The sequence below is a fragment of the Pleurodeles waltl genome, chromosome 8, assembly GCF_031143425.1.
Source record: "Pleurodeles waltl isolate 20211129_DDA chromosome 8, aPleWal1.hap1.20221129, whole genome shotgun sequence".
NCBI classification, from domain to species: Eukaryota; Metazoa; Chordata; class Amphibia; order Caudata; family Salamandridae; genus Pleurodeles; species Pleurodeles waltl.
Window position 1 is genome coordinate 1380366230 of NC_090447.1, and position 22678 is coordinate 1380388907.

At 44.6% G+C, this 22678-nt stretch overlaps 1 protein-coding gene across 3 annotated transcripts in view; it reads left to right on the forward strand.

Moving 5' to 3' along the window:
- MTMR2 (myotubularin related protein 2) overlaps positions 1–22678 on the forward strand; it is a 345983-nt gene that overhangs the window by 286826 nt on the left and 36479 nt on the right. For all 3 annotated transcript variants that reach the window (XM_069202398.1, XM_069202399.1, XM_069202400.1), the window contains exon 11: positions 2307–2399. In XM_069202398.1, coding sequence (XP_069058499.1) covers positions 2307–2399 — 93 coding nt within the window. The remainder of the gene's footprint in view (positions 1–2306; positions 2400–22678) is intronic.

Consider the following 22678-nt stretch of genomic DNA (forward strand, 5'->3'; position numbering starts at 1 on the left):
ACATGTGCCCCCAAAGTGGGGGGCGACCCTTGCCCAAGCCCCCCCCATCCACTAACACACACACACACACACACTATCCCTGGTGTCTACGTGGCTTCTGCCCCCCTTGGGGGCAGGTGGGTCTAGAAAAATAGGCCCATCTGCCCCCAGGGGGGGCAGAAATGGCCAACAGGTCAATGCCCCCCTTGGGGGGGCGCCCCGTGCCCATGGGGACGCCCCCCCACAAAAATAAACACATAAAAAAACATCCCTGGCGTTCTAGTGGTTTCTGCCCCCCTTGGGGCAGATCAACCTAAAAATAATAGGCTGATCTGCCCTCAAGGGGGGCAGAAATGGCCCTAAAAGACATGCCCCCCAAAGGGGAGCGACCCTTGCCCAAGGGGGCGCCCCCCCATCCACTACACACACAATCCCTGGTGCCTAAGTGGCTTCTGCCCCCCTTGGGGGCAGATGGACCTAAAAAAAATAGGCCGATCTGCCCCCAAGGGGGGCAGAAATGGCCAACAGTTCTCTGCCCCCTTGGGGGGGGCGCCCCTTGCCCAAGGGGGCACCCCCTCCCAACATACCTGCACAGAAAATATAATTCCCTGGTGATCCAGTGGTTTCTGCCCCCCTTGGGGGCAGATCCGCCTAAAAAGTAGGCCAATCTGCCCCCAAGGGGGGCAGAAATGGCCGTAACAAATTGCCCCCACAAGGGGAGCGACCCTTGCCCAAGGGGCCGCTCCCCGCAAACAAGAAACAGTAAAGAACAAAAAAAAAAAAAAATCCCTGGTGTCTAGTGGGCATTCCTGCTGCCCGATCGCAATGCGATCGGGCAGCAGGAATGCTCAAAGAGACACCGGGGGAAAGGAAAAGCCTTTCCTTTCCCCCGGTGCCTCTTTAGCCCAAACCCCCCACCCACCGGGAAGAGGAACTCACCTCTTTCCTCGTCGCCGCACAGGAAGCAAATGGCTTCCTGTGCGGCGAAATCCCCATAATGAAGTCAGCGTGCGATCGCGCGCTGACGTCATTATGGGGGGGTGGGGGGGTCGGGGGTGGAAGGGGAAGGGCTTCCCCTTCCATCCCTGACTTTGGGGGGGTGGGGGGAAGCACACAGAGGGAGCGAGAGCGCTCCCTCTGGGCTGTGTGCCGAGGACGTAGTGGTTACGTCCTCGGCACAGCAGCACTGTGCCGCGGGACGTAACCACTACGTCCGCGGCACAGAAGGGGTTAAAAGGATACCACACTATAGTATTATCCTCTCTGAATTCCATTCATTAAAATGATTAATGTTTTTAATAATTCTGTCAAATGCAGACATGCTATTACAGCACACTTAACATTATATGGCCTACCTGTTGGAGATGGAGATGTTACCTTTGTGATTGAGGCTCACAAAGCTTATAAAACAGAAGTATTTTACTCATGAGTCACTTTTCTTGCAGTCAATACTAACACTAGATAATTCACACATACACTGAAGCTGCCATAGCAGGCCAGTACAGAGCTTATGATGATTTAGAAATAGCATTAACATATCACAAATATCAAAATTGGTTTCAAGGCGCCCTACTGCATGTGTTAAACAATACTAGAATGTGTCCCCTCAGCAATGAAGCTACTACATAGGCACTCTTAGCCGGCTACACACCATATCCAATTTGTGTGCAGTATGTCTGGGGAAAAGCCTAAATGGTTGTGAATTCACATGTACATTGCACTAGCTGAAATCACACAGCTGTAACATGTGATACATTTACACATAATTCCCATAAAGTTCTCTAATCAAGTTAAAGCAAACAAAGATAATTTAAGCTCATAATTTATTGAAGCTTCTACACTATGAAGCTTTGCTAAGCTTCCTTCAAACATAAAGTTATCTGCAACATAATGAGATACAACGGACAGCCTATACTCTGCAGGTGCCCACATTCTACAGTTGTCTCATAAAAGTAAAATATTTATATGGGAACGAAAACAAGGTCACATAAAAAATGTAAATGTCAGCTTCTCCTATAAATAAAAAATACAAATATGATGTGAAACAAGATGGCAAACAGACGTTAGCAATTAAAAAAAATGTAAACAGAGGGCTACATTTGCTATAGTTAATCTAAAAGGAAGTAATACACATTACTACATTTGCGTGTGCACTTTTTAAACCGAACCTGAAAAGCTTCTAGTTAATTTTTTAATCATACAGTATACATATTTGTGCTTTTTTAAGATCTCTTAATTAATTTCCTCCCTCTTCACCAAAGGTTTACTTGCTTCTCTCATAATATAAGTCCTGTGTAAATTTAATGGTATCTTTTCTTTATTTTTAGAGAGTTGGACATGGAGATATAAACCATGCAGATGCCGACAGATCGCCTGTTTTTTTACAGTTTATTGATTGTGTTTGGCAAATGACAAAACAGGTATGCACACAGCACCTTGTACGGAGGAACATGTAAAGTTGTACCCTGATGCTCATATCAAGGCCTAATTCTGCATGTTGTCTGATGTCACCATTATCTAAATAGGAAGATTCGTTACATCTGCTTTAGCTTTCCTGATGTCTGTGACTTAGTATTGTGTTTGTCCAAACCACATTCACTTTTTTTCTGGTCGATTGCACCTTCACCTCAGATTAGAATTTAAAGTTTGCTAATAAGTGGCAAGTTATTTTTAAGCAATACTGGTTCATGGAAATCTTTGTTTGGGGATTAGGACCTCCAGTGGAGATATATGGGCCAAAAAGAAATGAAACATTGTTGCGATTCTTTGTCTCCTTTAGGAATGTTCAGGGGTCCCCAAATCCATATTGAAATTGATATGTAATTGTATTTATATAGAGCTAACTACCCCTGATGAAGCATTGAAGCTCTTTACGGCGAGTTGCATGCTACCAGGGAGCCCAAAGTTAGTGGTTACTGGGATTAATGATGTGCTTTGAAAGAATTGTTTCCATAAATTTGCTCCAGTTTCTTAGAGGGACATTAATGACTTAAGTGTGATCATTAGTGGGGGTTCTGTGAGAAGCAAATGGTTGGTGGAAGGAGTGGATGTTGTTAGGTTGTAGGCATATGGTTCCAAAGAAAAAGAGATTGAGATAGGCATGCAATTTAGAGTAATCTGTATATACAGGATGCATGCAGAAGGTAGAAGAGGAGGAGAGGGGGATTCAAAATAAATTTGTGAGAAAAATTCAAAGTTTAATCAAGGTCAATTTTTCAGGCAGAGTTTTAGGAATATAGCAGGGAGATTTTTTGCGATAGCATGCATCCTGTAAGCATAAACCTGTAGAAACAAACACATTTTAAATCTTCTAAAGGAAGATGGTTTTTAGAGACATTTTAATTTTCGGGAGGTGGCAAGTCCTTGCTTCGCTGAAGAAAGCAATTCCAGTGCTCCTTCAGAACCCTTTACGAACCACAGTCAAGCACTAACATTAAGCACATCCCAGTACCTGTAATTGCGTTTTGACTTTGACAACACCGTTGAGTAAACTCTTGTGCACATCATCACCTGCTGGTCAATATAAACACTTGCAAACTCATAGAGGACACCTGTGTTTATTACTTCAGCAGTACATTAAATAATATGAAGTATTATTACAGTTTATATAAGCAAGTCGTGTTATGGCATACAGACTACACATATAAACATGTTAGGCAAACACCTGCCAACTTAACGTATAACAAAACAATTGATAAACATGTTGCAGCAATCTTCAGTGCTACATTCATTGCATTTTTTATATTACCCATTTATTTCCTGGTTCAGAAGGGTGTGGGAAAGTGCTGCCCCCTGGCCTACACCCTGAAGAGCACCAGATTCCACAGACCAGACACCACGGTCCATAGAGTGGATGTGTCATGTGGTCACCGTGATTTTCCAGCATTCACCCTGCCTTGTAGTGGCCTCTAATCATTATTTCGTGTCAGTAATTATAAGCAGTTTCAACTAAATATCTATATTATAGTGGTTCCTGCTAAGATGATAATAGTTTCTTGAATTAACAATAATACTTAGTCTACTGTATTGCCTCACCAATGTATTTGATATATGTACTAGTAAAATAAAAAAAGTAGTTAAAAACTATTTTAGTCAGAAGCTGATTACTAGTTCAGGGTGGAGAATGTGGGAATGTGCAGTCACTGTTTGCATTCAAACATTCCCCAACCTTAACTAGCAATCAGTTGACTACTAACACTTTTGAATTGCTTATGATTTGATGCACACTTACAGAGCCAACATTCCAACTCCTCAGTGATCTATGCATGTATATACAGTTATACTGCCTAAGAGGCCCTCCACGGCTGTAAATGCTCCTATCCACTGCTTTACATAGTCCGGCACATACATGTCCAAAGCAATTATACTTCTCTTTTAGGGGACCCTCATCAGTAGTTATAGGCATTGAATAGTCCCACCCATGTGCAGGGACCCCAGAGCGTGAGCGCACACACACACACACAAACATATATATTTTTTCTTCACTGAAACAAAGCTTACAGAGACGTTATAGGTAGGAAATAGAAATACAAAAATATATTTTTCCGGCAGAAAATATTATCTTTCTTCTGTCAAAATATGCCTTTGCCTTCTGTGAAGTGTCCTTCCTGTGGGAAGAAGTCGGCTCCGACTGACCCTCCTTCAGTCTGCATTATCTGTCTGCCAGAGTCCCACCACCCTGCACCTGTCCTCACTACCAGAAGCTGTCCAGGAGCATCCTCAAGGACAGGAAGAAGATCAGTCACCATAGACTCCAGGAGAGTGGATGAGCTGGATTAACAAGAGGCCATGGGGAAGACCAGTCTTTCTCCTCTCGTCCAAAAGACCTCCACAGAGGAAGATGTCATGAAAAACACAAAAAAAGAGGTCCCGGTCGATGTCAAGAGGTATGACGTAAATGGAAATATCTTTATGTTTGCTATCAAAATCACAGTCAAAGGTGGTCAGCTCATTGGTCAGTGTTGGATCATGCCCAACGCTCAACGTCGAGAGTCTCATCGCCAGCAAGAAGGCACCATCTGTAGGCATCAAGACATTCCTTGGTCCGAGACAATCTTAGTCATTAAGGTTGGCGTCGACAACCAGGCAACATTCATCGACTTCGAAAACTCATGGCATGACGTCAGGGGACACATCACCATCAAGAAAACTGTTGTCTCCCACTGGACATTCATCAATGCCAAAGCTGCGGTCAGCATTGAGGATGGTAGACAAACCCCACACAAAGTTGAAGAAGAAGCATGTATTAAATTCAAGAGGCAAAAATGTTGCAGAAGGCCTTCATTGATATCACCAGAGGACCAGTGTGTCTTGACGGAATTGAGAACCCGTTCACCTACTAGGTCCAGGTTGTAGTCACCTGTCAATGTCTCTACAGCGTTGTTGGAAAGTTTGAGAAAAAGACCAATACCTGTAACATCAGACTCCGGGTACTCTCAAACATACTCTCCTTCCAGACCTCATATACGATCTCCCAAAAGAATACCTTCTCCGATGTTCTTTGCTGGCACAAGATCAGTGCCTCCTACAGTTCCAAGAACCACACAATGTAGGAGTTCGCAGCCATCCCCTTGGAGGTTGAGAAGGCCTGTCTACCATCGTTCTATATCTTGAACAATGTCTAGAACCAGGTCAAGGTCTAGAAGATCTCACACTGCATCATCGACGGACAGAAGGAAATCATCGTCTTGGTCCATAACATCCCGATCCTCATTGTGAGACTATTCTTCTATGCTCTCGGATACACCTCCAACAGAGTGTCACTGGTAGATGATACCTTGACCTTCAACGATGTCTTTATCAGAGGTGCTACCAAACTAAATCTGGACAGTCCAACCACCACAACGCCTTCATCTGTGATCTTTGAAATTCTGCATCACAGAATGCCATCACAACCATTTTTGCCAATGGTGCCTGAACTCCTATCGCCTGCGATGCAGCTATTCTTACCAGCATCTGTTACTGATCAGGCTCTCTTTTCCTCAGAGCTGATCCTCCTCTGGATTTGGTCATAGTGGCAGCCGCACGGAAGTCACAATCTGCAGTTTCTTCTTTCTGGTTCCACCAGACAAGGAGAGCGTGCAGATGGATGCCCTGGTGAAAAAGATGTGTGGAACATCAGCATCTTACACAAAGATGGCTAGTTACTCTGCTCTGCTTGGAAGATATGATAGATCCTTCTTGGATTAATTGGAAAGGTTTACAGAAAAACTACCTAAGGAGGTTAGACAGGATTTTCAGGAGATACTTACTGAGAATGGACTGGTTTCCAATTAAATCATCAGCACAGCTGCAGATGCATCGGATCTAGCGGTTCATGGTTTTGCAAACTTCAACTGTGCAAGGAGATCTTCATGGCTGTGTCTTACTGGGTTGAAGCCAGAAGCACAACATCATATTATGAATCTCCCATTCTCTGGTAACGCCTTGGATGGTGCCCATGTTGATGAAGAGATGTCTAGGGCAAAAACGGAGCTGGGCACTCCAAAGACTGTGGGCCTCGAAAAGTAAAAAGAATTCCACAGATGATACAGGCCATACGACAGATGGTATTTCCAACAGAGGGTTCAAACCCTTCATTGGCAGCAACATCAGCAGCAGGCAATCTGGAGTGAGAAGTGCACAACAACAGCAGCCTGCAGCGGCAGGGAAACCGCCTGCAAAACAATGAGTCATCACTTCCTCCTTCATTGTTACCTGCTCCGGTGGGGGGAAGTATTGTCAATCACTTAGAAGAGTGTCAGTCAAGTACAGAAAACAGATGTTTCTTAAATACTGCACATAATGGCTCTTCTCTTAGCTTCAGGTCCTTCCTCCTACTATTCTCTGGCAAAAACATCTCAGTACCAGCTAGAGCTCGTGCAGTCGGAAGGCAACACCTTAATGCAAAAATAAACCAAAGAGAAGGTCCATGTCATCAAAGGGGATTGGGAATATATTCCCAATACTTTCTAGTAAAAAAGAAAGGGCCGAAACAGGATTTCAGACCCATCTAAGACCTAAGGGTACTAAACAAATATATACAGAGAAAAATTTTAAAAATGCTAGCTTTTCACCCATTCTATTCACAACTACATCAAGATAGACCTGCAAGATGCATATTTCCACATCACAACTGCCAAGAAACATTGCAAGTTTCTCTGTTTCAAAGTGGGCTTCCAACACTGTCAATACAAAGTACTCCCATTTGTTCTCACATCAGCCCCATAAACATTTTTGCAGCATTCTTAAGGAGACAGAAAATCTTTGTGCATCCTTATCTGGACGACTGGTCTTAATCTTTCGCAGGTTTATCATCCATCTGGGAGACAGAGAACATATCTACTGGGGTCAATTTCTTCTTGCCTCTTCATAGTGCGAATGCAAGGTTACACATGAGGTCTCTGCAACAATGCCTGGAAGACCAGTGGAATCAGCTTTCCAACCGCTGGGAGGACAGACTGCATGTCAGTCTCTCATGGTGTTCTCAGTGGAAAAATCTAATGGGGGTACCATTTCATCAGGATCCACCCAGTCAAACACTGATCGCAGACTCCTCCCTCCAAGAATGGGGAGACAGATGGGTTATTTTCAAACTCAGGGTGTTTGGTCAGACAAGGAAAAGACTTATCACATCAACATGCTGGAATTGAGAGCAGTCCACCTTCCTCTGAAGTCTTTCTTTCCAACAATCAAAACCAATTCCATCCTTGTCCAGATCGACACAACAACAATGCATGACCTAAACAAGCAAGGAGGAATGCACTCTCGCCGACTGTCCTACGCGGCTCAGTCCATCCAAGAACATCAAAGCTGGATTCTCAATGATTAGGTGTTGCAAGATAGTTTACATGAAAGGGGATATCTTCAAATATATCTATTCACAGATGCGAACAACAGAAAATGCCCAGACTACACGTTCAGGTTCGCCCAACCAGGGCGAAAGGGCATGCCATTTTGATAAGTTGGTCAGGGAAATTTCTCGAAGCATTTCCACCAACTCCTCATTCAAACAGTGATTCTTAAGCTGTATCAATCCAAGACCAGGATGATACTAGTTTAGGGTACACCTTGCAGCCTATTTGGCATATAGGAAATCTCCTTCACAAAAATCTTTTTTCAAAATTCGAGTGGTGAAAGATTTTCTCGAAGGCCTTAAAAGGATGTTCCCTCCAGGCAGGACTCCCTCTCCTCGATGAAAACTTAACATTGTTCTTTCCAAATTAACGGGCTCTTCAGTTGAACCAATCCATAAAGCCTCTTTGCAGCATCTCACATGGAAAGCAGCTTTTCTGGTTGCCATCACTCCGACCCTTAAATTAAGTAAAATTCAAGCCCTGTGTTCAGTGGTGCCATATACTGTGTTTCACTCCAATAGAGTGGTGATGAGAACTCATTCCAGTTTTCTCTCAAAGATAGTCTCAGATTTTCATATCAATAAGAATATCTCTCTACCGACTTTCTTTCCTAACCCCGCAAATCGAGCTAAACGGTCACTGCATTCTCTGGATATTAAGAGAGTGTTAAAATTCTACTTGGGCAAGAACAAGAGTATCAGGAAGTTGGATCATCTGTTTGTTAACTATGGTCCTGTGAGAACAGGTTTATCATCATCTAAAGAAACTATTTCAAGATAGATACATTCTTGTATACTCCTTTCTTACCAGCTAGCTAAGACGTCCTTACTTGTTAGAGCTGGGGCACAGTCTACAAGGGGGAAAGCTGCTACTGCAGCTCTTTTAAGAAATGTATTTCTGAAATTTGTAAAGCCGCTATGTGGATATATCTCTTATAGAGACTTCTAGTTGCCTATTCCTTACCTTTGAATTTTCCCCAGGTGTCAGACTAAATCAGGAAGAATTTCGTGAACAGTACCCCTGAGTGCCGTTAGATGGCGTTGATGAGCTCTGCGTCATTTGTCGCATTTGTCCACGACGAATATGACGTTGTGGGTCCAATATAGGCTCCTCCCCGGCGCACTGATGTCAGTTCTTTTCTTTCTGCGCCAGCAAGCTGATTCGAGGAGAGATCCCCCTCATTCAGTTTTTGACTGGCTTGTTTTTACTTTTTGTTGAAGTGTTTTTTGAGTTTTATACTCCTGGTGTGTCAAGGATGTCATTGAGAAAGACCAGTATCAAGCCCTGCGGATCCTGTCATCGGGCTATGTCTGTGACAGATCCGCACCTCATGTGTCTTTGGTTCTTGGAGCGTGACCAAGACCCTAAGTTGTGCTCAGTATCGGGCCATGCATCAGAAGGCTTTGAGGGAGTGGTCCCTAAAGCTGATGGCAGCCCAATGCTCGACTCTGTGCAAGTTGAGATCTTGGTCGAAAGGAAGGTCCTGGCATCTGTTTCTGAGTCCCCCCATCATCGTCATCCCACTCTTAGTTCTCAGGCGATAGGATAAGTCGAGGCACAAAACAAAATCTGAGAAGTCGAAGCGCTCGGTGGACGAGATGAGGGAGTGCCGTCGCTCTAGGCCTTGTTACGAGGATCCTGGGCCGGCTCAAAAAATTTCCATGGACCAGAGCGACCCCTGCCCAACTAAGTGATTTTTACGACGCCATGCGCCTCATTTTTGGGCATCCTGAACCCGCAGGAGTTCCTTCAGGCCCCGCATACCCGGATGGGCCCTTCGGGTTCCATACCAGTGGCTCTGGCCACAATGCTGAGGGGCACCCTGGGATCCATTCCTGAATCCGGACCAGCGTAGGTCGAACAACCTCGATCTTCCCCGACACCGGTCCCTGCAACGTCCGCTCCTATGGGTGGCACCTCTCCCATTGTAAACCCCAACTCCGACACGGAGCCGGATTGGCGTCATGCGACTTGGATAGGAGCCTTGCCTCTTAGGTGGAATCCTGAACCTTTTACCTGTGGCCTAGGTTACACCTCCCAAGGGCTGTCCCCATCCTCTTCCCTGGGTATGGAATCCAAAAGGTTGGGCTCACTTGGGAAGACATTTTCTTACACCAGACTTGAATTGTGGTCTGTGAACACCACATGCCTTTTTGATAATTTTTCCCACAAGCTGTGGGACATAGTTACGCAAGTGCTGCCACAGGTCCTGTAGGAGGCCTGGGTTGTACTCTCTCAGGCTGTTGCCGATGGGAGAAACACAGCAAGTTCACAATCTGCTGTGGACTGGACACAAACAACTCACTTGGTAAAGTGCTTTCTTAGAAAGTGGCTCTGAGGCGCCACGCCTGGCTGAGGACGTCTGGCTCTTCAAGGGATGTCCAGGCTTCTTTGATGGACATACCCTTTGATGGCCCCTGCCTCTTCGGAGACAAGGCAGACATTGCGCTAAAGCACTTCTAGGATTCTCAAGCTACAGCCAGGTCCCTGGGACTCACAGTGGCCCTATGTCCCCGCAGCCTGCCTTTTGTCACTTTTGTGACTACAGAAGGGGTCTCCAACCACGCCAGTTCCTGGCCAGCCACTGTGCCGGGCATGCTGCCCAACCTCTGCGTGGCTGTGGGTGCGGGATCAACCGGCCTTGTGGATCAGGTGACCAGCGGTCTGGACAGTCCCCACCTCTGCAGCAGCCTCTAATCCTTCCTAGCCTGACTCTCCCCTACTCGGGCCAGTTGAAGGCAGGATTCACCATCACCTGCTCCCCTGGCATCCATCATGTCAGACAAGTGGGGTTTGCCAGAAGTCCGAAGGGGCTACACCCTCTTCTGCGAGGCTACCCGTCCATCCGTGCCACCATCTTACAATCTGATGATGGAGGATCATTTTTCCCTTCTCTGCGAGGAAGTTACAGCTCTCTTGGCCAAGGGAGCCATAGAAAGGGTTTCCGTGCCAGAAGTAGGCTGTGGTTGCTATTCCTGCTACTTTCTGCTCCCCAAAAAGGACAAATGACTCTGTCCTATCCAAGACCTGCACTTCCTCAATCCCTTTCTCGAGAAGAAGTTCAAAATGTTCATTGTGGCTTAGGTCCTATCTTCCTGGACCCAGGAGACTGTATGGTAGCGTTGGACTTGCAGGACACTTATTTTCATATTCTCGTCCTGCCCACAGACATTACCTGTGGTTCACGGTAGGCCACAAGTACTTTCAGTTCACTCTGCACCACTCTGGCCCTACCAGCACCCCTCGGGTGTTCCCCAAGGTGATGGTGGTAGTCACGGCTCATCTACGGAGATCAGGGGTTTCAATCTTCCCCTATTGCGATGACTGGCTGTTGAAGGCAGACTCTCCCCAGGCTGTCGTCTCCCACCTCCAGACTACTGAGGACCTCTTGTATTCTCTGGGGTTCACTATAAACATGCCAAAGTCACACCTGAATCCCTCTAAAATGCTCCGTTTCATGTGAGCTGTTCTGGACAGTGCAGTTTTGGGCTTATCCTCCCGAGCTGCGAGTTCAGGATTTTCAGGTTATGATACCGATGATTCAGCCCCTAGCCTGGATTTTGGTGAGAGTTACTCTGAGGCTGCTGGGCCTCATGGCCTCCTGCCAGTGACCCATGCCAGATGACATATGCGGGCTCTACAGTGGGACCTGAAGTTCCTGCGGGTGCTGCATCAGGGCAATCTTTCTAACAGGGTCCAGATCTCAGCGGTGCATGGGGATGGTGGCAGCTGTACCCACACTTTCTGTCGCTAGAGAGCTCTTCCGACCCCTCCTCCTCCCCGGAAGCACATGCTCAGGCTGTAGATCAGATGCCACAGCAGGTGATGGCGCTGAAGTAAATGCATCCGAGATTGTTCACCTGTGAAAGGAGCAAACGGAGCGAACTGCCTGCAATATAATCAGACTCCAATTCTGAAATCCATATGTAATATGAGCGAGAGAAGTGACTAAGATTAACCTGCTTGGCTCAGCGTATGGTAGGTCAGAAATCTGCAGAGTCAATACACTGCACTGAAAGCCACAATCGGATGCTGTGAGGAGAACGCCATGCTCTGGGAGACACCCATCCTGATGGATTTCAAAGGTAAGAGCAAGCCACTCTGAGGAGTGGGGGTGGGTCGGAGCTTATCTCCAGGAGGGATTGGGCGGGCAGGAGTGGCTTCCCAGCATGTGATATGCGTCTGTCAAATAAGGACTCAGCAGGATACAATAGATTTAGAATACCTCATTTCACTGTTGGATATTAGAACTTTGATTTTAAGTGCAGCATGTGCGCGTTACAGTGTAAGACAGCAAACGCCAATGCTATCACACTGAGCCAGTTAACCCCATCCCCAAAATTGAAGTGCAAGGGCGGTCAGGGGAAGATATCTACAGCATTTACGGCCACTAAAGCTAACTGCAATTCTTTACAAAGAATGGACGCAAAAGTCAAAATGCTTTTGGAAGCCGAAAGAGCAGGGAGCTCTAACTATCAAAACAATGGAGAGACGGCCTCAGAGATGGAGAGTGGCGAAGTAATAACAGCACTCTAACTATCAGGCTCAGTGCGGAGGTCGGAAGGTCCAGATAGTATTAATGAACTGGCAACTGTTGCAATTACGGGCCCTGCAGGTTCCAAACAATATCCATTGTTTGTAAAACAACAAGCGAAATTCTTAACTCAGAGGAAGGTTCAGGCAACACCCCAGGACGTAGGAATCAATGGCCTGTGTGTGCAGAGAAACTCTGTCTGGGATCCCGGAAACAATTGAAGGCTTGGCGCCTACAGGAGAAGCGGTCATTAAAAGATATCAGAAAGCACAGCAGGAGCCGAGTGATAGTGACAGTGAGGAGCAATCAGTGAAAAGCATACTTGATATTATCCTCGCTCAGATCAGAGACTTGAAAGCACACAGGCAGGCAAAATAGCAGTGCTTCAAGAGAGACAGACAAAGATTGAGGAAACCATGGTTTGATCCTGGAAAGAATAAAAGGCTGAAAGAAGAATTTCGGATTTGGAAGACAACATTTTGACTATGCAGCAGGAAGGCAATCGATTTGAAAAGAGGTAAAAGCCTACTGGAGAATAAATTGCAAGACTTGGAGAATTACAGTAGGCTTTCAAACCTCTGTATAGTGGGAATCTGAGAGGGAAGTGAAGGTTCACAAGTGCAGGAATGTGCAGAAGCTCTTTTGAAGAAGGCAATGCCTTACAAGAGAACATAGTGTTCCGGCTCGATAAATTGTTGGGGCTAAGTATCCATGCATGACATTGTTAAACTTTGCCGACTATCGAGTAAAGGGATGCATTCTGTCAAAGGCCATTGCAAAGAAGACTCTGTCAACCCCGGATGTGTTCCAGTTTAGAATTTACTCTGATGTGTCCATAGCTACAGCACAAAAACGTAGAGATTTTGTTAAAATTATTGATTTATTTAAAGCTAGGGGCACTCAAGCAACTATCGCCCAGCAGGCTAAGATTAAGGTTTTAGCAAGGTACAATTCTTTATATTTATTGACATTGGTGATGCTCAAGAGCTTCTCCAGAAACTCTCAAAGCTAGACTGATTGTTGAGAGTTTTTTTTTTTTAATTGGAGATAAGAATTTGTTACTGTGTTCTTTGGGAAGGGGGAAAGGGTTGAGGACTCTCCAGGTCTAGGCCTTGGAGGGTCTGAGTGCAAACGGGTGCTATAAAATGGCACTCAAAGTGCTTTTTAGTGGAAGGGAGGAAATGTGGGCAATGTCTCCCCTGGGAGGGCACAGGTTGTGGGCTATGTGGCATGGGGACACTGAGTCGCTGAAGGGTGGAAAAAAGAAAGAGTCCTTAATCAGTCTTTAGAGTTCATAAATATTCAATTGGAGTCAGGATTTGGGTATATCCTGTCACATATACAGCCTCTGTAGCTTATTGTCTGATGCACTGCGAGGTTAAAAAGCATGCGCTTCTGAACTTGGGATATGCACAAAGTCACTTTATACATTTGACGCACTTTATTGTTGTTGAGATAAACCGGGATAACTCATAGTCACTTTATGCATTTCGATACACTTTACTAGCTGAAATTTAAAGTACAATTTAAAGTAAGGTAATCTATGACTAGAAAGGCTGTTTCAGGAATACAAAATGCAGACACATAAGGATTATATACGAATAGTAACGTTGAATGCCAGCTGCCTCAATAATAAAATCAAGGGTTGTGCAATAGATGTCTCGGTTAAAGGACACTTACTGGACCTCGTGCTATTACAGGAAACGCAGTTTAGGGATAATAGAGACAATGCTTTTAAAATGTTCAAGCAGTGAGCAGGGTATCAGTGTATGTTAATACACATTTCCCTTTCCAACCCACTTTCTCACAGGCAGATGCAGAAGGCAGGTGGTTGTTAGTTAGTGGCCTACTTAATAAAACTAGGCTTACAATAGCCACTGTATATGCACCAATTCCAGATGATCCAGCACCTTTAACCGAACTGTCCCAGGCATTATTTAATAGCCCTGTTTTTTTATTTTTTATTTTGTATTTTGGGAGGTGATTTTAATTTTCTTCAGAACCTGAAACTGGATTCCTCTTTGGGTGCGCGTAAGCAGAATAAGCCATGCATGGCCAGTTCTGTAGCACAGTGTGTTAGAGCGCTTAATCTGATAGACCTGTGATGAGACAAACATTCAGCTGCACAGCAAAATACGTGTTTTTCTGCTAAATATAATTCCCAGCAAGGCTCGATTATTTTCTTTCCTCTCATAACCTGAAACTAAAAAGCTGTGCACACATCATTCAGAATGGGTTTTCTAATCACGTTTTAGTAAAAATGGAAGTATCTGGCATTTAGGGTCCAGATCACAGAGGGAACTTCGCAATATCTGCAGTTAACGAACAGCAGTTGGGTCAGAGGCAGATCCCTCTCCCAACCAGATCTGACAGTGGTGACAGATGCATCACTCCTGGGTTGGGGCGGCCTTCTGGGATAGGTGGAGATCAGAGACATCTGGTATCCAGTGAAATCCAGATTCCACATCCACCTTTTGGAGCTCTGTGCGATCCGGCTAGCATTGACAGCATTTCTTCCCTCTATCAAGGGCAAGACAGTGCAGGTGTTCACGGACAACACCACCGCCATGTGATACTGCAACAAGCAAGGTGTAAAGAGGCTCTGCACCTTCTACTGTGGCTGGAATAGCAGGGCATATCCCTGGTGGTTCAACATCTGGCGATCTCTCTGAACGCCAGAGCAGACAAACTCAGCTGAAAATGCCTAGTGGATGACGAATGGCGTCACCAACCAGAGGTGGTGCAAGGTCTCTTTCAGCAGTGGGGCGAACCTTGGTTAGATTTGTTCACCTTCGCCGAGGAGACGTAATGTCAGCAGTTTTGGGTGCTGGAGTTTACAAGGCGGCAAACACTCGGAGACGCTTTTGGCCTTGAGTGGAATTCAGGCCTCCTCTATGCTTTTCTGCCCATACCACTTCTGCCTCGATTTTTTTAAGAAGATCAGGAACGACTGGGTATCTAGAACTGAACTGAACTTTGCACTTGTATAGCGCACTACTCACCTGTTAGGGTCTCAAGACGCTGTACACATACCGCTGTGGAACCCCTCCTGGCTTTTCCCTGTGAGGCACCCACTCCTGGGCAACCCCTGGGGTGAAGCCAGGCATCCAAGCGCTGTCAGAGCCTTGTGGAGATTAAGCAAGCAATTGCCCAGAGTTACAGAGTGGGACCCATTAATTAGATTAGGCACAGAGGCGAGAATTATCTGGTCCAAGGGAATTGAGCCCAAGACCCGCCGAGGCGGGAATTGAATCCTGGTCCCAGGCCAGATCTCTGCATCAGGGTCTGCCGCTCTAACCATTGTGCCACACTTCTCCACTAGCTGGTGAGCATGTCCATCGATCCTCTGATAAGACTGCCTCTTTGGAAGGATCTTCTATTGCAGAAGCAGGCAAGGGTTCTGCACCCGAACTTGTCCGCTCACCGCCTTCTTGCATTGAGATTGAGCAGGACATTTGACAGCTTTTGACCTTCCTCCCAAAGTCTGCAACGTAATCTTGGCAGCCAAGCGTCCCTCCACTAAAATGGCATACTCCTCTCATTGGAATAAATTTGTGGCATGGTGCACACACAAGACTGTTGAGCCCCTTTGTGCAACTCTCTGATATTCTGTTGTTTATCCTTTCCTTGGACCAGCAGGGCTCTGCTATGGGCACTCTTAAAGGTTAGTTGTTTCTGTATTATTGTTAAGCTTCAAATAGTAGAAATGAAAAAGAACCCCAAACTACAGGTGACTGTTGCAAGCGCTCACCGAAAAAGAGAGTATGTACAACAAAGGAAAATCAACGAGGTCATGGCATGACTGTAAGTTTTACAGCAAAAAAAATTGTGAACAATTGCATTGTAAGTAAATTGAGGAAATGAATGAGCACATTGAAATAGAAGATCGACAAGTGTTTTAAAGAACTGAGTGGTGTGCATGTCTATATACGTATCTGCAGCCAAGGGGCCATCTGCAGAGCTGCTTATGCTATGTCTCGGTGTTACAGTGCATCGAGGCTTAAAAAAGTCACTAGAGCTGTTGTTATTTTTATACCAGTTATAGCGGCTTAATCTTAGTTGCTCATTAGGTAACATGTCAATGATAAGGAGAGCAAAAGAATGCGAAGAAATCATCCACTATAACTTAAAGCAGAAAAGATACATTCTTTACCACATGTTAATCTGTACATGATGGTGTTTCTTGTAGCGTTTTTTAGGTTGTAGCTGAATGGTGCTTACAACTTTCATGACAAACTATTAATTATGATACAAAATGGGACTTGAGGGTTGTTATGTGGAATTAATTTGCAACTGGTTGAGGGAGGGGGGCATTCACATTTTATGGCTCAGGAACAGAGTTTTGCTTTCTCACATGCTGTTAAAATGTTTGCTGTGTTCACTGGGGGTCCACAAGTGCCCATAAGAAAATGCAGTTTATACTAAAGGTACTTCGAGGCAGTCATTTCTTGTGATAGCAGTGTGATGCATAGCAATGCCTCTTGGCTTGATGGTAATGTGTATTTGTTTTCTAAGCAGGACCTTCTCGTATTTACAGTGATGTATCTCTTAGAAATACTTGGCAGGAAGTAAAATTAAAGCAACACACATGGCTAAGCAAAAAGATACAGAAGATTTACTCTGTTTGAAAAAAAGAACAAAAAAACAGAGTGAACTAAACACAAAGATAATGTTTAGCACAGTAAACTACTGTGTCTAGCATGTTATTTTTCTTGGAAAATGCGTGGACAATTTTCAGTTTGTTGATAACAGAAATACTTGTTAGGTAAATTTTCTAGCTAGCATGGTGTGTGTCAGTCTCTGTGTTTGACGTCCTTCGCTTGCTTTCTGTTTTTTAACCAATGCATTTGATTGCAACAGTTTGTAAAGGGAAAGTCCAGACCTAGACTGGAAGTATTAGCTCCTCTACAATCAAAACCCAGTCCTTTCAGGCTACAATGTGGTTGAAGTCACACAGTTAAGTTAGACTGATGGTTTAAGATTGTTTAAGGGGGCCTAAGCTGCTGCTAGCCTAGTGTAAACATATGAATAGTCACTGTGACAAATTTTCAACCTCAGAGGGCTTCACACTGAGGCTTTGATTCCCAAATTGCAGAATCTGTTACAAACGACCTGGAGTTGCTGACATCTACGTTGAGTTTGCTCTCTATAATCATGGTATTTCACTACTCTAATACTGTCCACCTGGGGAAGATCTTTTACGGCGGCTGCTTTCCACTAGTTTCCCTAATGTTTGAATCACGCGGAACAGCAATAGTGGTGCCCCTGTTGGACTGCGCATCCAGCCCAAAAATCCTTAAAGGAAGCTGGAACACCTTTCCAACTCGTGATTGTGGAAAAAAGAATACAGTTTCCCTGTGCTAGATATCTGTTACTGCACTAAAGGAAGTCTTGGAAGTTGGGTGTGCTTCAAGTGTTTTCCGCTTCTTCAAGCTTACTTTCTGTGAGAAATTGGGTTGTCGGTTGACTGGGGTGTAAGCCCTGGTCAAGCAACAACTACAGTCCTTGTCAGGGTAAGGCACAGGCAAACCCCAAATTAACCTGTGCTCACTGTGTGGTAGCTTGGCACAGAGCAGTGAGGATTAACTTGAAGCCAATGTTTAAAGAATTTATGCAATGCTTCAAACAGTAAAACAGTGAAAACACCACACAAAAAGGATTCCACACCAGGTTAATAAAATAGAACTTAATTTAAAAGATAAAACAAGACCAAAAGGACAGAACTCCAATCATGTGAACTTGAGTAATTAATTTTTTAATGATAAACTGTAGAATAGCCAACAAACCCAATTGTGAGCAGCAGCTCTAATCGAACCGCACCTCCCTCCTGTCCCCAAAGTAAAATCCCCGCAATCAATGTGCAGGCATTACAAAGTACTGCGCTGCTCCAAAGTACACCACAAAAGCAGATCAAACCTAAACAAATAGTGTAGTGGTGCACCAGCAGGACATAATCAAATATGAAAAAATCTAAATCAGTTGTTGATTATTTAATTTCTTCTTTATTCCAAGAAGAACAGTTAAAACTTCATAATCCAACAATGCCTCAGAATAGATACACAGCCAACGTGATTCGTTCACTCCGTCCAAACTTCTTCAGGGCATCACAAATTCTTATCAGTCATAACAGTTTATATGACCACTCAGACATGTGTTTCCATTTACCATAAGTATAAGAAATTATAGTTTTACCATTGGCGTGGTGCTACGAGCTTAACTCTCTGACACAGATTTGGGTGTCCATTGAGGGGGTCATCTCACTTAATATTTATAATGGGGCAGTGAGTTGCAATATGACACTGACCTGGCATATTATGGAAAATGGAAACACACATCTGAGTTCTAAAACTCACTGATGCCTTTGATGTGATGGAGACTTCATGGACATGCCTTTGAATTGCACAAATGTCCTGCCCTTCATGCCCTGACTACATACTCACTATAGGGAGGTATGCAGCCCTTTGTGTGTGTGGAAGTCCACAGCCTATTCAGGTGTAAGTGTGGTTGTGAAAGCTCCTCCACTCCCATCCTGCCCAGGATGGCCCATCAAGGCCCATCAGGTCACACCTAAGCTCCCATTGTGTGTGGCAGTCTATGGGGAATATACAAAGCTAAGCTGTCCCCTACCCTAGACAAGTGATCAGAGAGAGGTTGGAGGCACCAAATGGCTAAGGCACGAAGATACCAACTTTCTAAAAGGGGCATTTTCAGAATTTCAATGAAAAATCCGACTTCACCGTGAGTTAGGATTTTAAATTGTGATTCCAGAGACACCAAACTTGGGGGTTTATCTCTTCCCATTTAGAAAGTACTGTTATAAGGTATAATAAGGTAAGTTCAATGTTATTGTACGGGAGAGATAGGCCTTGCAGTAGTGAAAAACGAATTTAAGAGTTTTTCACTACTAGGACTAAGGCATGTAAAACTAAAAAGTACATGTCCAACTTCTTAAATACACTGCACCCTGCCCTTGGAGCTGCCTAGGGCCTACCTTAGGGGTGATGCATATGTATTAAAAAAGGAAGGTTTGAGCCTAGCAAAAGGTTTACTTTGTCAAGTTGACATTGCAGTTTAAAGCTGCATACACAGGCCCTGCAGTGGCAGGCCTCAGACATGTTTAATGGCTACTTAAACATGTGGCACAATGAGTGCTGCAGACCCACTAGTATTATTTAATTTACAGGCCCTGGGCACATGTAATGCACTATGCTAGGGACCTGAAAGTAAAATAAATATTTCACAATAGGGTATATGCCAGTGTTTCCATGTTTTGGGGAAAGAGCACAAGCACTTCAGCACTGGTTAGCAGTGGTAAAGTGTGCAGAATCCTAAGACCAGCAGAAGTGAAGTCAGCAGAAACAGGAGGTCTGAAGGCAAAAAGCCAGGGGGAAACCACTCCAATGATGCCCAGTCTAACACTCTCCAAAATGATCATGGAGCTTGCAACTGTCTCCCTGAAATCACTATGTTCCTGTGTTCCTGGTGCTGCTACACCAGGTCCTCAAGTTTATTGTCCAGACGAGACACGAAAGCCATCATTCTCATGGCCCGCTCTGCAGCGTTTGACACAGTCTTACACCCTATTCTCATCAGGTGCCTGCACAAGATTGGCATCTAAGGAGGCCACTGTCTGCTGTATATGCTCCTTCATAATAGAGCACAAACTGTTAGCCTGGAATCTTACTCGTCGGGAGCTTGCAGGCTCTTCTGCGGAGTGTCTCAATGTTGATTTCTTTGTCCCACCCTCTTCGATGCATACATGATCCATCTGACCACTGTCATCTGCGCACACTAAATCAACATCCCCTCCCAGTGACACTAAACTCATAGTCTCCCTGGCTCAGACAAGATCCCGAACACAAGAAACAGGTTCACACCCTGCATGTCCGAAGTTGCTAACTGGATGAAAGTCAACGGTTTCAAGCTCAGCACCGAAAGACAGAACTCGCACCCACCGAGCACCCACTCCAGGAACCTCAGAATCATCATTGATAGCAAACTGGACATGACCGCTCAAGTCAACATCGTCACTGAGTCCTGTTTTCACACCCTGAAGATGCTGAGGAAGATCTTCAAATGGCTTCCAAGCAGCACCAGAAAAACCCTTACTCATGCCGTACTCATCAGCCTGTTGGACTAAGAGAACAACGTCTACACCAGGAACACCAAGCAACTCACAAGAAGACTACTAAGCATGTAAAACTCGGTAGCCTGACCCATCCTCCAGCCCCCAAACAGATCTCACATCATACAATACCTCAGGGAGCTTCACTGGATTTCGATACTCAGACGAGCTCATTTCAAACTTCTCACACACATTCAAGGCACTACACGTTAGGTCCCACATACCTGAACAGTCGCATCATCTTTGACCAATCACCCTAACACCTCCACTCTACAGAAGTCCAAATCGCACACATCCCACACAAACACAACACCAAATCAGGAGGAAAGGCATTCTCTTACATCGCCCCTAAAGCATGGAACAACCTCCCACTCAACATCAGAGCGTCCTTTTCTCTACTTGAATTTCACAAGAAGCTTAAGACCTGGCTTTTCAATTAACCAACCTACCATAGGTAGGGCTAAGCACACACACACCTGCTCAGTGCTAGGATACCTTTTGTGCGACTGTACTGTTTACAAATACACATAACAGCGGTCAGACTGTCATCCATTATTTTTATCGCTCTACTTTACCCTCAACTCTTCCAAACCCAACTCCATTCTTAAAAAAACTGGGTAAGGTATTGGAGACTAGGGCGCTCTCCTATTTCTGGCTCTGTGCAAGGTCACCAACTTCCACCTCTTCCATTTTCTCTCTTCCAAGAGTACTCTTCTCTTCTCACTAGAGTTGACCAAACCGTGCTTTACATTTTGCCTGCCTTCATCCTGATCCTATAGTCTCCCACCAGTTGGGCAGATCCTGCACCAGTACTGTCTTCCTTGTAGAGGCCGCCCTTAGCACCCAGCTGCCCTAGGCTTGACTACCTTGCAATAGTTAAGTTCAGGCTGTGCCTCTTCCTGCCATCAGTGGGCCCCAGTATTGAATCTTACTCTCATCTGCCGCTTCTGAAAGCAGCCATCCTCTTGCCACTAGGCCCTGCACCGTGCACCGCCCAATACATTTCCTTTCAAGAAAAATATTCAGGTGTAAGATAGCACTACTTTAAACTCAAAACATTCCACCGGTGGTTATTATTATTATTATTATTATTATGCATTGACTCACATTTTTCGCTGATACTTAAAAGTAAGCATTGAGTGTTTTTAAACACATCTTTGATGAAGATAGCACATAAAAATGTGTTACTCTTATGCTGTTTTATAGAAAGAAAAATCCCTTAAACAAAATTTATGCTGGGAGGGAATACATCTTTGCCCCTTTCGCTGCCAGGCCTTTTCCCCCTCAGGCGCAGGCCTTTTTTTGGCTATTTGGGGCAGTTCGCGCTTAGGCCCTCATAACTTTTTGTCCACATAAACTACTCATGCCAAATTTGCGTCCTTTTTTCCCCAACATCCTAGGGATTCTAGAGGTACCCAGAGTTTGTGGGTTCCCCTGAAGGAGACCAAGAAATTAGCCAAAATACAGCGAAAATTTCGTTTTTAAAAAAGAAAATGGGGAAAAGGGGCTGCAGACGAAGGCTTGTGGCTTTTTCCTTGAAAACAGCATCAACAAAGGGTTTGCAGTGCTAAAATCACCATCTTCCCAGCTTTCAGGAACAGGCAGACTTGAATCAGAAAACCCAGTTTCTCAACACAATTTTGACATTTTACTGGGACATGCCCCATTTTTACAATTTTTTGTGCTTTCAGCCTCCTTCCAGTTAGTGACAGAAATGGTTGTGAAACCAATGCTGGATCCCAGAAAGCTAAACATTTCTGAAAAGTAGACGGAATTCTGAATTAAGCAAGGGGTAATTTGTGTAGATCCTACAAGGTTTTCCTACAGAAAATAACAACTGGAAAAAAAATATAGAAATTGAGGTGAAAAAAACAGCCTTTTGTCTCTGCGTTTTACTCTGTAACTTTTTTCTGCAATGTCAGATTTTTTAACTCAATATACCGTAAAGTCTGCTGGACTATTCTGGTTGCGGGGATATATAGGGCTTGTAGGTTCATCAAAAACCGTAGGTACCCAGAGCCAATAAATAAGCTGCACCTTGCAATGGGTTTTCATTCTATATCGGGTATACAGCAATTCATTTACTGAAATATAAAGAGTGTAAAATAGGTTTCAAGAAAACATTTGTATTTCCAAAATGGGCACAAGCTAAGGTGTTGAGAAGCAGTGGTTATTAGCACATCTCTGATTTCCGGGGTGCCCATA